General features: G+C 46.5%; 1 protein-coding gene across 4 annotated transcripts in view; it reads right to left on the bottom strand.

Annotated features, from left to right (window-relative positions):
- SPTAN1 (spectrin alpha, non-erythrocytic 1) overlaps nucleotides 1–17,475 on the bottom strand; it is a 174,162-nt gene that overhangs the window by 51,130 nt on the left and 105,557 nt on the right. For 2 of the 4 annotated variants that reach the window (XM_030207917.1, XM_030207918.1), the window contains 6 exons: nucleotides 10,945–11,142; nucleotides 10,687–10,833; nucleotides 10,475–10,578; nucleotides 10,164–10,326; nucleotides 9,927–9,941; nucleotides 8,951–9,082 (listed from right to left, as the gene is read on the bottom strand). In XM_030207917.1, the coding sequence (XP_030063777.1) occupies nucleotides 8,951–9,082; nucleotides 9,927–9,941; nucleotides 10,164–10,326; nucleotides 10,475–10,578; nucleotides 10,687–10,833; nucleotides 10,945–11,142 (759 nt within the window). The remainder of the gene's footprint in view (nucleotides 1–8,950; nucleotides 9,083–9,926; nucleotides 9,942–10,163; nucleotides 10,327–10,474; nucleotides 10,579–10,686; nucleotides 10,834–10,944; nucleotides 11,143–17,475) is intronic. The other 2 variants (XM_030207919.1, XM_030207915.1) reach the window with 1 other exon arrangement.

The following is a 17,475-nucleotide window of genomic DNA, read 5'->3' on the forward strand; positions in this document are numbered from 1 at the left end:
TGCGACCACACCTGGAGTATTGTGTTCAGTTCTGGTCGCCTCATCTCAAAAAAGATATAAAGGAATTGGAGAAGGTGCAGAGAAGGGTGATGAAAATGATAAAAGGGATGGGACAACTACCTTATGAGGAGAGGTTAAGACGGCTAGGACTCTATAGCCTGGAGAAAAGGCGGCTGAGGGGTGATATGATAGAAGTCTACAAAATAATGAGTGGGGTAGAGCGGACAGATGTGAAGCGTTTGTTTACGCTTTCTAACAATAATAGAACTAGGGGACACAAGATGAAATTAGAATGTGGTAGGTTTAAAACAAATTGGAGAAAGTTTTCTTTACTCAGCGTGTGGTTAGACTCTGGAACTCATTGCCGGAGAAGGTAGTGACGGCAGCTGGCCTTGCTGAGTTTAAAGGGGGTCTGGACAGATTCCTGAAGGAAAAGTCCATTGATCGTTATTAAATTCTGGGTTTTTGCCAGTTCTTGGGGCCTGGATTGGCCGCTGTCGGAGACAGAGTGCTGGGCTTGATAGACCTTTGGTCTTTTCCCAGCGTGGCAGTGCTTATGTACTTCCGTATACAGTTCAAACTTCTCTTACTGACCTTTAAATGCATCCACTCTGACCCCTCATTACCTCTCCTCTCTCATTTCTCCCTACATTCCTCCCTGTGAACTCCTCTCTCTGAGCAAGTCTCTCTTGTCGTCCCCCTTCTCCTCCACCGCTAACTCCAGACTTCGTTCCTTTTATCTTGCTGCACCTTATGCCTGGAACAGTCTTCCCGAGCCCATACGTCTAGCTCCATCTCTACCTGTTTTTAAATCTATGCTGAAGGCTCACTTTTTCACTGCTGCCTTTGGCTCCTAGCCGCTACTCATTTGCCCTCGTCCTCCCCTATTCCTCTTTACCCTGTAATTCCCTTGCCTGCAATATCTTGTCTGTCTGTTTTACCTAGATTGTAAGCTCTTTGAGCAGGGACTGTCTCTCTATGTCAAATGTTCAGCGCTGCATGCGTCTGGTAGCACTATATAAATTATGTATGCAAGGTTCCACATTAGGAGTTACGGACCAAGAAAGGGATTTGGGTGTCGTCGTCGTCGATAATACACCGAAATCTTTTCTGCTCAGTGTGCTGCTAAGGCTAGGAAAGCGAATAGAATGTTGGGTATTAATAGGAAAGGTATGGAAAACAGGTGTGAGGATGTTATAATGCCGCTGTATCGCTCCATGGTGCGACCGCACCTTGAGTATTGTGTTCAATTCTGGTCGCCGCACCTCAAGAAAGATATAGAATTGGAAAAGGTGCAGCGAAGGGCGACTAAAATGATAGCGGGGATGGGACGACTTCCCTATGAAGAAAGACTAAGGAGGCTAGGGCTTTTCAGCTTGGAGAAGAGACGGCTGAGGGGAGACGTGATAGAGGTATATAAAATGAGTGGAGTGGATCAGGTGGATGTGAAGCATCTGTTCACGCTTTCCAAAAATACTAGGACTAGTGGGCATGCGATGAAACTACAGTGTAGTAAATTTAAAACAAATTGGAGAAACTTTTTCTTCACCCAACGCATCATTAAACTCTGGAATTCGTTGCCGGAGAACGTGGTGAAGGCGGTTAGCTTAGCAGAGTTTAAAAAGGGGTTAGACAGTTTCCTAAATAACAAGTCCATAAACCACTACTAAATGGACTTGGGAAAAATCCACAATTCCAGGAATAACATGTATAGAATGTTTGTACGTTTGGGAAGCTCGCCAGGTGCCCTTGGCCTGGATTGGCCACTGTCATGGACAGGATGCTGGGCTTGATGGACCCTTGGTCTTTTCCCAGTGTGGCATTACTTATGTACTTATAAGCAATATTCCAAGCATTTTAATGTTTGTGTTTAACATACTCCGTTTGACCAATGAGAAATTTATAACAGGGGGGGTCAATCAAAATGAGCTTGATATTTCCCCAAATTTTGTCTTATTCCTGTTGACTTTCAATTTAAAAGCCATAATCCAAGATTCTATCAGGTCTAACGCATGTTTAACATCTCCCAAACTGTCTAAGATGCCATTAACAAAGGGGATGCAAATCCATCACATCATCTGCATATTTAAAACCACTTTATTCCAATTTGCTACCGAGTGGAGGTATCAGAATATTAAATAGTAATGGTAAAATTGGTGAGCCCAAATAAAGAGCTGGGACCAAAAATTGTGTAACAACACAGTCCCAAAATGTATGAAAAAAGGAATTATACTGGGAAGAGCATTTCAAACCAAGAGGATGTGTCAATTCCACCCATGTGAAAAAATTTAGTTTGGGAATATATGCTCAATACAGTACTTTAAACTGACATTCACGTAGATCAGCCACTGTCGTTACATGTGGAATACGAGCAACCAAGGTCACCAAATCCAGACTCCAGAAACCTATGCAGATTGTCTGCCTATCGGCCCCTCACTTGCTCATGATGTTTTGTGAAAAAACTTTTTTGTAAAGCCTTATGTAGGGAAGATACCAAGAGATGGTCTTGATCCTCTAAAGTAAAAAAAAACATAATATCCTGCCTCCATGAACTGCTGCCAAAGCTGTCCTGTCCAATAATTGAACATAATGGCGGAGTTGATGGTAGGTGAAACCGTCCATCAATTGAGTCAATATACCCTCCCATAGCTCACTCAATGATGCTAAAGAGCAATCTGGGTTAAGTACATGTTCTAGTGCTGAGGAAGACAGTATAGTCACCCTTTTCATACCGAAGGGCCTCAGGTTCACGCTAAGCGTATATGGTCTCTACTAGTTTGGTCAACTCTCCAAGCAGAATTTTACAGCTGTTTTTGCCAACTGGAAATTCGCCTTTACTGATCTCCTTCCATTTTTGAGCTATCCCTTTCACATGAATATTTCCAGAGCCACCATCAGCAGATTCCAGTTTGTTGTGTTCCTTCCTGCTGAACAGGATTTACAATATTTCTGGCCTATCTAGCTATTTCCAGCAGCTACTAAATATCACTGAATACCAGACAGGTGGATCTGTCAAGCTTCTGACATCCTGGAACGTATTTTTCATTCTTCCAAGAAAAACAATTCTTTTATAAATACAGAAAAACTGCTGACCACTATTCTAGCATCTATTTAAGGATACTCTTCCTTCCCAGGCACAGGTCATATACCCTTAATCTCTTGTGGAATCAGACAGTTCTTCAGGCTTCAAGACAAACCATAGTCCAACCTCTTCACCATCACGTGTTTTACTTTAAGTTTTCAATTCTCTTGCTGGGTTCTCACTCCCAGAGCTCCAACAGCCTTTTCTTCAATTTAAAGGTTTTATTGAAAAAGTATAGAACAAATCAAAGTTAACAAAACATTCTGTTGTAACTAATATACACAATCATCAGCACAGAAGTAACAAAACTCAGTCAAGTATCAATGCTAACCTCACAGGTTTTTTTTTTTGCATTTTAACCCCATGCAACAGACTTCCTAAATTTCCCTCATACCTGTCCCTTCCCTGAACTCCCCCATGAGAACTCTCAAGCAACCTCAAGATAATTGAAAATTCTTTAGGAAAACTCAAACTTTCTTCCATCTGGGCATACAGTTGTGTCTCTGAGTCGTAAGCTTCTCCATTTTATAAATATAGCTCAGGTTAGCTTTCCCGATATGTATATAGAGGGCGGTTCAACCCTTTTCCAACAAGTCACCAAAGTCAGTTTTGCAGTATTGAGCAAATGATGTAACAAGTATAACTGGGCACGCTTCAAACCCAGGATAGTTCTATTAAATAGAAACATCCCTGAGTCCGATGGCACTCAATGACCCATACAGCGACAAATTTGGTACTGTATGCTCTTCCAGAAGGCCTGGGCCTTAGGGCAAGACAGTCTTTTCTACTTACGCAGCAAGAGAGTCAGTACAAGTGCTTTTTTTGTAGAAAAAAAGGTGCCGTACTCATTATGGGCGGGGTCACCACATATGGCTCCACCCCTATGATAGCCACACCCCTTATACCAGCTATGGCGCATATAAACACTAGGAAATGAAGCAAAAAAGTGAGGAGAATGGATGAGGATACCAACTGTTTGTTTATTTTCTTGAAAAGTTAAAAAATGTATGTGTACATTGCAACGACCCGACACGGCCGTGTTTCGGCACAATGGCCTGCCTCAGGGGTCTTTATAACCTTGGAAGATGTGACTTAAAATATGTACTCCAAGGAAAATAACAGGAAACAAATTTCTCTGGTCTCCTCTCCTAGGAGTTGGTATCCTCATCCATTCTCCTCACTTTTTTGCTTCATTTCCCACGGTTTCGTGAGGATATTTACCTCCTTTTTTGTTTTTGCATATAAACACTATACATAAATGTGCAAAAACACACTCAAAACATTACTGTACCATACCACCACTAACTTCTAAAGACTTTATTCATGAAAAGGCAGCGCAGTAAATATTACACCAGGCCCTAACACACCAATGCCACACCTAGTGCGAAAACAGAACAGGACTGCTGCAAGATCTCCAAACTAGCACAAAACAGAGACAGACCCTCAGCAAAGATGAAACAAGGGACCACAGACCAGTAATAGAGACATGAAGGCAAAACAGTGAACTGGAAACCTCAAGAAGTCAGGTTTTGCATGGACAGCAATAGTAAAGAAACACACTAAAATGCAAGATATCAGAGATGGGCATTTCCAAAAGCTCCCAAAACTGTACAAGGAAAGACACTTGAACTCTACTGATAATAGTATAGTTAATCTCAATATTTAAAATGGAGGAAAAAAAGACCTCAGTTGCAAGAGGACACTATGGGGGTATTTTACAAAGCTGCACCAGTGATTTCTGTGCAGTAAATGAGAGGAAGCCTATAGGAACTGAATGGCTTCCTCTCATTTACCGCGCAGGAATCGCTAGTGCGGCTTTGTAAAAGAGGCCCCATATGATTAAGTGTCGCAAATCAGCTGTGGATATTTTCATGGGTCAAAACCTCCATGCAATATTTTGATGTTTTTATGTTATTTTAAAATTATTTTGCTTTTTGGTTTTTTCTTCAATTATATATACAAATATTTCCAAAAGCTGATATATTTCAATTAGTAAATTCAGAATAAAATATTTCTTTCTACCTTATTGTCTGTGCATTTTATTTTCCTAGTCACGCTGGTCCAGTGTATTTTCTGTTTTTTGCAGGATCTTTCTTCTGTCTCCAATCCCCATGTACACCATCAATCTTCCCTCTGTGTCCGTATTGGTCCCATCCAGCATCTCCATTTTGTGTCCCTGTCCCTATCCTCCATCATCTGCCCTCTCAGGGTCTCTATCCTCCCATTACATTCTGCATTTTTCCTCTGTGTTTCTCTGTCTTGCCCTCTCCTGCATTTTATCCTGTTTGTTCCTCCCCACCCTACTCCACCTCAATTTGTCCAGAATTGCCCCTGTGTGTTCCTTCTATGCTTTCTCCATGCCCTGCATGTTTCCCTGATCCTCCACTCTCCCTCTCTTTCCTTCCTCCTGCAGTCCTACGCTGGGGCTTGTATGTCTCTCTCTTTCCCCCACCCCCATATCATGGTCCACTATCGCTCTCTCTTGGGTCTCCAGTAAATCTCCCACTCTCTTCCACTCCTTCAATCCGATCTTTATCTCTCTCTCTCCCACCTCCTCCTCCCCCGCATCTATCCTGTATTTCCCAGATCCAGCACCTCTCTCTCCCTCCACAAATCCAGCGTTTCTTTTCTCCCCTTTCCTTTCACCCCAGCCTCATGGTCCTGACTGCCGGCGACTCTGATTCTTCTTCTCTTCCCCGTGGTCCGAAGATGCTACTAATTTGTCTTGATTACTGAGGGTAGCAACACCGTAGTGAGAAAAGCAGGCTGCATCTGTCTTCCCAGCGATGCCTCCAGTCGCATCAGAAGAGGGCGGGATCCCGGAGGCATTACTGGGAAGACAGAGGCAGCCTGCCTTAATCACTGCGGTGTCGCTACTGACAGTGATCAAGGCAACTTAGCAGCACCATCGATCACGCTGAGGAGAGATGCCCGCTCCTGAAGGTAACAGCCTGGGACAGAGCCTGGAGGTCATGAGGGGGAAGGGGGGAGACCGATCGCTGCAGTAAGAGCAGGTATGCTTTCAAATTGGCGGTGCCTCAAAAAAAAGGTGCCGGTAAAAGCACTGGCCAGTACAGACTACTACTTTCAATTCATCAAATGCCTGGAATCTAGGGGTGTCCATTTGAGTAATTTTCTTTGGTTCCTAGCCTCTTACCCTGGAGTGCTCTCCTGGGATCAGTTTCAATAAGACATTTAATTTCAGCTGAAAAATCCTTATCTGTTCTTTTACCTCAGGGTGGTAGGGTACTTTAGACCTTTGTCTTTTCTCATTAAGAAACAGAAGCATTTCCTATGTTTCATTTCTATATCTTCCTTGTGAATGAGAGCTGTCACAAGCCTTATAATGGCCAAGCAGCAGCACTTCTGCCAACTAGGGTGAAGTTTCATCTAGTAGCTCTGTCAGAACCATATTTCCAGTAGGGCACAAATTTTCAGAAACCAGTTTCTTCAGCCGAAATTTGGCAGCAGTTCTCCTACAGTCTAGAGATTTGGAAAATTCTGTCAAGCACTCAAGGGAATCCAAGCCCCAGAGATTACCTTATGATTAGCCCAAGTCATTGTCTTCTAGCTTTTAGGCTAACACATCTACATTTTGCAGAAGTGAAGAAAGGTGCACCTTCTGTTTCCTGGCACGGGGATCCACTGATTATTTCCAGGTCATATGTTTGATCCATATAGTAAGTTAATTGCTGAACAGTTCTTCCTCACTCCTTAGGAAATCAAATTCTATTACCTGGATGCAATGCACAATCTTCCTAATCCAGGGGCTCCTGTTTATAGGTACGCATCTCAGTTTCATTAGCGAGATAACATTTTGGTTCCTGCAGCAAGAGAACTTGCTACTTCCGTCATTTGGTTAGGTTCAATACAAGAACATGACAACTACTGTTGGTCAGAGCTGAGGTAGTTCTGACAGGGATTCACATTCCCACCCTTTCTGAGTGGTGCTTTGCTACATCTCACAAGTTCTGGACTGGACAGTACACAAAAGGAGAAATCAGATCTTATCTGATAATTTTCTTTCCTTTAGTCCTATCAGACCAGTTCAGAGACCCACTCTAACATATCTCAGTCACTAACCCAATTCTTTTCCTTCTAGTGTTACTTTCTCTAGTTTTTTTTAAGATTACATTTTGCACTGACAGGTTAATATTTCCAGATTAACGATAATATATTGACATGGTTTTATTAAATATGATAACTCAAGTGGAAGGGATAACACTTGATTGGCCAGTTGAAATACTGAATTATCCAGACTTCATGCTGCCCCCAGGGGTGAATTCCACAAAACTATTTCTCTATCTCCATCTGCTGATTTAATGGGCATAACCCATAAGTTCTGGACTGTGCTGGTGAGAACACGAAGGAAAGATCTATAAAATCCTGAGTAGAATGAAACAGCTAAACACAAATTGTTTTACTCCTTCAAAAGATACAAAGACCAGGAGGCATTGTATGAAGATACAAAGTAGTACATTTAAAATATAAAGAAAGCATGTATTAGTAGTTAGAGCAAACTTCTTAGGGAAAAATACATTAAGAGAAATAGAGTTTAAGATAAAAGCTTATTGTTAATAGTTATGCAACTGTCCTGTAACTGTACATGTATATGTACACACACATAAATATATAAGAAGACAAAAGGGAAGGGATAGGGGAGAAAAGATTGAAAAACTTTGATGACAGAAGTCAAAGGCTTATTGATATGACAGAAATATTAGTATCAGATTTATATTGCTTGATCTGGATTTGTTTACCATGTGAATTCATCAATAAAAATTGTTGGAACATAAATATAAAGAAAGCATTTTTTCACTCAGTGTATAGTTAGGCTCTGAACTCATTAAGGGATGATGTGTAAAAGCAATTAGAGTACCTAGGGTAAAAAAGAAAAAGGGAAATTCCCAGAGGAAATGTCTGTAAACCATTATAGATAATCTACTGCTTATCCCTGGGAGTGAGTAAAATGGAAGTTATCTACTTGGGATCAATTGGCCATGGCTGGAAACAGGATACTGGGCTTGATGGCGTACTGATTCAATACGGCAATTTTTACTGTTTTCAGCAGCGCAACATAATTGCCTAAATTTATTTTTCCATCTTTGTAAGATCATAATTTATGTCTGCACTCTAATTTTATTAGTCTACATGCCAGTAAAATACCTCCAACACTACCATATTTGGTAGATTTGTCCTCTTGTTCAACCATACTGGCAATCTGTCCACTCTTTCGTGAAACAGATTCTAGGGGGTCATTTATCCTTTAAAGGTGGAGGATTGCTGGCTGCATCACAGACCAGTTGGAATATCACCTGACCATCACAGATTGGCTATTCACCTGTTTACAACTGCTTGTTTCACTTTGGCCTCATGGAAGAACTCTAGGATCCCACCTCACTCTGTCTATTTGCGTAAGATGGATTTGCATAAGATGGATTACTTCTGCTTGATGGCTGAGCTAACGGCCATTAGGAATGGACAGATTGCCACATTCTATAAAGTCTGGGACTTATCGTATGTGGAAATCTAATCCACATTTTTAATACGACTATTATGGATCTCCTTTTTCCCTGAAGCTGCACTGGACAAATGTGACTGTTTACAGAAACACCATTGGAGAGTATTTGGGTGGGGCTATGGATGGGGAGTGTGGGATTTGTTCATTATTGGAGATGTTTATTGACCAGTTGCTTGTACTTTTGAGTATTTTCAATAAAATCTAATACAACCCCCCCCCCCAACCCACATATTATGTGTGTCATTCAGGTCTCTTAAGCACAGCATTAAGCACCCAAAGTTGAACATTTAAAATATTCTTTTAATTCACTGTATAATTGAACAAATATTTCTCCAAGACCTGCATACCTTTACTGCATCCTCACTGCCTGCACAGGCACCACGATCCATGAGCGAATTCCCCATCTCAATGACCCCACGGATACGGTCAGCATTGGCTTGAAGCTCAGCCTCAAAAGCCTGGTGCTTCTGGTGCTTGCTCTGAGGTAAGCAGAAAGACAAAAGATTAAGACAGGCCATGGTGTGTCTATGCTGTTCTCATGGTGCAGGAAGGGACAGAAGAAGGAAATAAGATTCTATGGTTCTTAGACACACTAACAGAATGTACGTATTTTTGTTATTGAAACAGTTTATGGGATCCAAGCGAGCATCATAAGACTATAGGAGCTCTAGGAATAGTGTGCGCCACATTTGGTGCGCATGTGGGACAAATACATATTGGAGCATTAACAGTTAACAAAAATACACAAGACAACAAGCACCAGTACAGATACAACTGACAGCAAATACTTTTGAGATTAAGGGCAGGAAGGGGTGAGAAGGCATATACCGAGTCATTCTGCATAGTGCGCTTCATTCAGGTTGCAAGTGTCCCTTGCAGCAGTGATATCATCAGACTACCAGCCGCAAGAGCCTAGAGTACCACTTCCAAAAACCCATCAGACCAATCTTCATTCTAAAGACATTTTAAAACTAATTCCTCCCTCCAGAGTAGGCTAGAAAAGCCCTGATTTAGTAATAAAACTCTTGTCCAATTCCTTGAAATCCAGTTCAACTCCTGCTGTGCAAGGGGTAATATTTAATTCTGCACCTGACATAAAGCAGACCATGCACAACATGCAGAAGGGATAAATAAAAAGGCTGATGGAGGCATTACTAAATGAATAAGCGCCACAGGTAGACAACAATCAGCTGCACCTGTACAGAGACCAATGACTATTAGGAAAAATGAAGAAATAGATGAAGTAACTGACTGAACAAAACTCTGGCCACATGACTGTACACAAAGACAAACCACAGCTAGGGCAGACCCACTACAACTTACCAGCAGCTTGGAAAGCTACAAAACAGATGAAGAAAAGGAGGTCAGTATAGTAATACCGACCAGCAATCAAGAAACAAAGTACACTAAAAAGAATTTTTTTAAAATGTTTTTAAAAAGCATTCATTTCTACAGGGTATCAGCCTACCAACTGGTGCCGACTATACAAAAAATGTTTGTCATTTTAGTTGTCTGCACCCTCAATAGCACTGCTCAGAATTCTTGCCAGCAATCTCTCACCTGGATATTTGTAGGATCTTTGTAGGATTCATCACTGGCAGTCTGCAGCTTCTCACTTATCCAGGCCTCAATCTCATCCACATCACGACTAAACTGCTGCAGAGTTTGAGACTCACCCAGCTTAGACCGCTTCTCAATCATTTGAGCTTTCAGACGACGCCACCTTCAAAGGAGAGAGAATAGGATGAATTAATATCCTGGGAGACAGCACAGATTAGCAGTAATAAGAAAGCCTTTATTCCAAAAGCCTCTTTCCCAGGATGTCTGTAGCCTTCTCAACAAAGAGGAAAAAAAAGCCTTTATATATTCACCTGTCCAGCACCTCATTACGTCGGCTTGCAATATCTCCTTTTGCATAATGGTCAGCAGAGATAAGCTGGTCAGCAAAAGACTGAAGGGCAGCAATCTTCTCTTCCTATCAGAAACAGGACATCCCAGTTTTCTTCCAATACAAGAACACCTATTCCAATACAGCAAAATCAGCAGCCTCTCTCAGATTCCCACTCAGCCCCCCATTCTTCACCTGTACATTGATGGCCTTATCAAAATCTTCATGTTTCTTTATAAGTGCTTCCACACTGTCCAGCGAGTCTCCCTTGTCCTCACTGGTTAGAAAGGCTTCACGTGCTGCCATCCAATTCTCAGCCTGCTCACAGTCCCGATTGAAGAGCTGAAGAAAAAAAGTATAAATTTGCAGACTAGTACACAAACATGCTTGTAGCATACTGTATAGTGCAACTGGACGAGAATCCAGACTATAGCAACTCTAGAAACAAGTTACCTGAAGTTCCAGACACTGGTCCAGCATCATTCTACGCTGTACCCAAGCTTTCTCTAGGTCTGCCCGTTCTTGATCTAAAATATCCAACTTCTCCTTGATCTCTGGGCTTGCATAGTGCCCCCGAGCCAAAAGCTGCTGCCCAAACTGCTCAAACGCTTGGAAAGTACCAGCTCTGGCATCAATTTCTGTGCGATGCTCCTGCCAGGGAAAAGAACGGCACAGTTACCTGGACCTGTGTGTCTGAAAGCAAACATTCTGAAGAGCGATGTGGACCCGCTGCTGTGAGCATTAGCAATACACATTTGACGTAAGGTAAAATTATGTATAATCATACCTGATAATTTTCTTTCCATTAATCATAGCTGATCAATCCATAGACTGGTGGGTTGTGTCCATCTACCAGCAGGTGGAGATAGAGAGCAAACTTTTGCCTCCCTATATGTGGTCATGTGCTGCCGGAAACTCCTCAGTATGTCGATATCAAAGCTCCATCCGCAGGACTCAGCACTTAGAGAATTACACCCACGAAGGGACACTCTGCCCAGCTCACCACCGCCGAAACGGGGGAGGGGAATTAACCCAGCTCATCCCCACACAAGTGGGGGAGGGGAATCCGTCCAGCTCATCCCCGCGGAGCGGGGGAGGGACACCACACCCGCCGATGCGGGGGGATCTGGCTTATCCTGCAACCGCAACCGCGGGAGGAGCTGACTGACCCTAACACCGCCGAAGCGGGAGGGGTACAAAGCTGCCCTACAGCCGCACGAAGCGGGAGGGAGTGCCGGCAGAATTTATGTCTCAATCCAGCCCCGTAAAACGGGGGGGAGAGGAATGCAGCAGCTCACTGTAACACAAACTCGTCTCAACTCTTGAAGAATCCAAGTGAAAAAACTTGAACACGAAGTCTTTCTGAAGTAACTGAAGACCAAACTTGAACCTGAAATGCAACCAGAATAAAAACAGTACAGATATCTGGGAGGGGCTATGGATTGATCAGCTATGATTAATGGAAAGAAAATTATCAGGTATGATTATACATAATTTTACCTTCCATATCATCAAGCTGATCAATCCATAGACTGGTGGGATGTACCGAAGCAGTACTCACCCAGGGCGGGACATTGAAATCCCTGACCTCAACACTGAAGCTCCAAACCGGGCCTCCGCCCGTGCAGCCACCGCCAAACGGAAAGCTTGGAGAATGTATGAGCCGAAGCCCAAGTTGCCGCCTTGCATATCTCTTCCAAGGAGACGGATCCGGCCTCTGCCATCGAGGCCGCCTGAGCTCTCGTGGAGTGAGCCTTCAGCTGGATAGGCGGCACCTTCCTTGCGGCCACATAAGCCGCTGCAATGGCTTCCTTGACCCATCTTGCCACTGTAGGCTTAGCAGCCTGCAGACCCTTACAAGGACCTGCAAACAGGACAAACAGATGATCCGATTTCCGGAAATCATTGGTCACTTCCAAGTATCTGATGATGACTCGCCTCACATCCAGATATTTAAGAGCAGAGTACTCCTCTGGGTAGTCCTCCCTACGAAAGGAAGGGAGACAGAGCTGTTGAATCACATGGAAGCGAGAAACAATCTTGGGCAGAAAGGAAGGCACTGTGCGAATAGTCACTCCTGCCTCAGTGAACTGCAGAAAAAGGCTCTCGACATGAGAGCGCCTGGAGCTCGGAAACTCTTCTGGCTGAAGTGATAGCCACCAAAAAGACTGCTTTCCACGTCAGGTCTTTCAGAGATGCCCTTGACAAGGGTTCAAAAGGCGGCTTCTGCAATGCTCTTAGCACCAGGTTGAGATTCCACGCCACTGAGTGCAGAGGAGGGCGCAGGTGATTAACTCCCTTGAGAAAGCGCACCACATCTGGCTGCGAAGCCAGGGAAGCACCCTTCAGGCGGCCCCTGAAGCAAGCCAGAGCCGCAACCTGGACTTTAAGGGAACTGAGCGACAGGCCTTTCTCCAGACCTTCTTGCAGGAACGCCAACACTGAGGAAATTGGAGCAGTGAAGGGAGAAAGTGAGCCTGCTTCACACCACGCTGCAAAGATACGCCAAACCCTGGCGTAAGCAGTAGAAGTAGAGCGCTTCCTCGCTCTTAGCATAGTGGCGATGACCTTGTCTGAGAAGCCCTTCTTCCTCAGACGCTGCCGCTCAATAGCCAGGCCTTAAGCCCAAAGGGGGAGGGATCCTCCATCACCACGGAACCCTGATGTAACAGGCCCTGCTCCACTGACAGCCGCAGAGGATCGTCGACTGAGAGCCTGATCAAGTCCGCATACCAGGGACGTCTGGGCCAATCCGGACCCACCAGGATTACCCTGCCGGGGCTTTGCCACCCGGTCTAGCACCCTGCCCAACCTGGGCCAGGGCGGGAACACATAGAGGAGCTCTTGTGTCGGCCACTGCTGGAGAAGAGCATCTACTCCCAGGGATCGAGGGTCCCGTCCTCTGCTGAAAAAGCGCGGCACTTGGCAATTGGCCGATGACGCCATCAGATCTAGGCTCGGCTGGCCCCAGCGCTTCGTGATGTCCAAGAACGCCTGAGCAGATAGTTGCCACTCTCCGGGCTCCAAGGTATGGCGACTGAGAAAGACCGCCTTGACATTCATGGCTCCGGCAATGTGGGCCGCTGAAAGCTGCTCCAGGTTCGCTTCCGCCCACTGTCAAAGATTCATAGCCTCCTTGGCTAGAGGGGCGCTCTTGGTACCTCCCTGGCGGTTGACATAGGCCACAGCCGTGGCATTGTCTGACAGGACCCGTACAGGCTTCAACACCAGTACCGGGATGAACTCCAAAAGCGCCAACCGAATGGCTCTGAGTTCCAGGAGGTTGATAGACCACTTTGCCTCTGCAGGAGACCAGAGCCCCTGCGCTGTCCTTCCCAAGCAGTGGGCTCCTCAGCCCGACAAAGAGGCGTCCGTCGTGACGACAATCCACTCTGGGGTCACCAGAGGCATTCCCGCAGACAACTTGTCTGTCTGCATCCACCAGCTCAGCGCCTTGCGCACTGCTGGGTCCAAGGGAAGGCGCACGGCATAATCCTCCGACATCGGAGTCCAGCGCCGCAGCAAAGATAGCTGAAGTGGTCTCATATGAGCCCTGGCCCAGGGCACTACTTCCATCGTGGCCGTCATAGAGCCCAACAGCTGCACATAGTCCCAAGCCCGAGGAGGAGAGGCTACTAGGAACTGGTCCACTTGAGCCTGAAGTTTGACAATCCGATTGTCTGGCAGGAACACTCTGCCCACTTGGGTGTCGAATCGAACTCCCAGGTACTCCAGGGACTGAGTCGGGCGCAGCTGGCTCTTCTCCCAGTTGATGATCCATCCCAGGGAGCTCAAAAGAGCAACTACCCGGTCCACAGCTTTGCCGCACTCTGCATAAGAGGGGGCTCGGATCAACCAGTCGTCCAGATAAGGATGGACTTGTACCCCTTCCTTTCGTAGGAAGGCCGCAATGACCACCATTACTTTGGAAAAGGTCCGCGGAGCAGTAGCCAACCCGAATGGGAGGGCTCTGAACTGGAAGTGTCGTCCCAGGACTGCAAAACGCAGAAAGCGTTGATGAGGAGGCCAGATGGGAATATGCAGATACGCTTCCTTGATGTCCAAGGAGGCCAAGAACTCTCCTGCCTTCACTGCCGCTATAACAGAGCGGAGAGTCTCCATGCGAAAGTGCCGCACTTTCAAGGCCCGATTGACCCCTTTGAGGTCGAGGATAGGCCGGACAGAACCTCCTTTCTTTGGTACCACAAAGTAAATGGAGTAACGTCCCTTGCCAAGCTGACTTTCTGGCACCGGAACGACCGCGTCCAGGCGGATCAGATTGTCCAAGGTCTGCTGCACTGCCACAGCTTGACCGGAGACTTGCAGGGAGAGAGTACGAACCCGTCTCTTAAGGGTCGGCAGAACTCTAGCTTGTAGCCGTCTCTGATGACTTCCAGCACCCACGCGTCTGAAGTTATTGTGGTCCACTCGCCCCGAAACGAGGACAGCCGTCCTCCAATCTGCACTGGGGCGTGGACCAAGGCCCCGTCATTGGGTACGAGACCCTGGGGGAGGACCGGAGGGAGCCCCTCCGGGACGGCGGTCTCTGCGAAAGGAATGCTGCTTGGGGGAGAAATTCCTCTTGAAGGAAGAGGGGGCAGAGGAACCCGACTTGCCCGGGCGGTACCGACGGGCTTCCTGCAACCGTCCTCTGGAGGTACCGGGACGAGTACTAGCCCGAGCCCTGACCTCTGGTAATTTCTTGCCCTTGGACGTGCCGAGATCGGTCACGATTTTGTCCAGCTCGACCCCAAAGAGCCGCTTGCCTTTAAAAGGCAATCTAGCCAGGCGGGATTTAGAGGCGTGGTCAGCAGACCAATGTTTCAGCCAAAGCCACCGCCACGCAGAGACTGTCTGAGCCATGCCTTTAGCTGAGGCTCTCAAGACATCATACAGCAAGTCTGCCAAATAGGCTAAGCCCGATTCCAGGGCCGGCCAATCAGCCCTCAAGGAATGATCCGAGGGGGAAGCCCGCTGCACCATAGTCAGGCACGCCCTGGCCACATAGGAGCTGCAAACAGAGGCCTGCAAACTTAAAGCAGCTGCCTCAAAGGACGACCTTAAGGCCGCCTCCAATCTTCTGTCTTGGGCGTCCTTTAGGGCCGTGCCACCTTCCACCGGCAAAGCCGTTTTCTTAGTCACCGCAGTGATTAAAGAATTCACGGTAGGCCACAGATAGGCCTCACGTTCACTCACAGCCAAAGGATAGAGGCGGGACATAGCCTTAGCCACTTTAAGGCTCGCTTCCGGGACATCCCATTGAGCCGAAATTAAGGTGTGCATGGCATCATGCACGTGGAAGGTTCTAGGCGGGCGCTTCGTCCCCAGCATAATGGCAGAGCCAACAGGGGCTGAGGGAGAGACGTCCTCCGGAGAGGAAATCTTCAAAGTGTCCCATGGCCTGTAACAACAGGTTGGGCAAATCCTCTGGGCTAAAAAGCCGCGCTGCAGAGGGGTCATCCGCTCCATCCGAGCGGGGATCTATCTCCTCCAAGGAATCCGCAAGGACCGTTGGGAGACCTCAGACACGCTGCCCTCATCTACATCGGAGGAGACAAAGTCCTCCAAGGCCTGGGAATCAACCCGAGGGCGTTACCTCTGGGAACCTCAACCTCTTTACCAGACGAGGGAGCAGGGGCAGCGTTTTGCATGAGGAAAGCCTGATGCAGCAGCAAAACAAACTCGGGGGAGAAACCCCCAGACTGTGCACTTCCGCAGCCTGGGCAACAGCCCTAGACGCACCCTCAACCGGCGCTCACACGAGCGGGGGAGAGACATGCTGCGCATCCAAAATGGCGTCCGGCGTGACACTCCGCAAAGGAGCCGCGCGGGAAAAAACGGCGCTTAACTTTAGCCGCTTTTGTGCCGTCGCCCAAATTAAGGGCGTTCATGGCATTAATGTCTCCAACCTCAAGGGCGGCCCACGAAGAAGCCGTCCGAGCCGCGTGGCCGGCCAAGATGGCGGAGGCGAGGAGCGGGGGATGGGCGTTTATGGCGGGAAAAACCGCCACGCCGGAGGAAGGACCGGGACATTCATCGGTCACTAAGCTGTCACCCATCAAGGGCGAATCAGGCTGTAAAACCCCCGCATCCCCTTTAGAAGCGCTCCAGCGATCCGGGGAGCGACCCTTTGCGCCCTCGCCCTCCGACGCCATATGCCACGAGGAGAAGAATCGGGGAACCCCATGCCCGCTATAAAAAGGTAAAATTACCTGCTTGCCGCTCCGAGCTGTAACGAACTGGTGTCCCAGTGAGTAGCTGCAATGAACGTTTAAATAAACGTCGAAATAAACGCCTTTAAGGACGTTTAAAATTTTTCTTTTTTTTTTTTTTTTAACGGAGCCAGCGGGAGGGGGGAGAAAAGGAGGGACCTGGCACCACCAGGTTTGCACTTGCTCAAAAGAGCCCTCAACCCCAGGCCTCAACAAAACCTAAGGATTAGGCTTGGAGGCCTAGCCAGAGCTGCTGCTGTGTGTGACCACCACCTGCTGAGATAGAGAACATACTGAGGAGTTTCCGGCAGCACATGACCACATATAGGGAGGCAAAAGTTTGCTCTCTATCTCCACCTGCTGGTAGATGGACACAACCCACCAGTCTATGGATTGATCAGCTTGATGATATGGAAAGAGCAATTTCCCCAAGACACTGTCTGGCATCTTACTTCAGGCTTCCACTAAAAGGTATTCTGCTAGGCTACACAATTTCTACCTGTTCTTGGACAATTTGAATAAAATGTGTTACAGAACAAAACAGACTAGAGTACCCCAAAATCCTGTCCAAATTGTCACCTATTATAATTTGTTTCTGCTGATTTCAGAAAGCTGAACACAGTACCCTCAGACCAATTCATCCTGTTGTCAGTGGTATAGGGACACCTTGGGGCATATTAGGTAAACATGCCCAGAAGCTAGGACCTTTTGAAAGAGCATCCAGTTTCAGAGCCAATGGCTATTTGGTCTGCGAGTTCCATAGCACAATGGG

Source organism: Microcaecilia unicolor, chromosome 6 (assembly GCF_901765095.1).
Source record: "Microcaecilia unicolor chromosome 6, aMicUni1.1, whole genome shotgun sequence".
Lineage (NCBI taxonomy): Eukaryota > Metazoa > Chordata > Amphibia > Gymnophiona > Siphonopidae > Microcaecilia > Microcaecilia unicolor.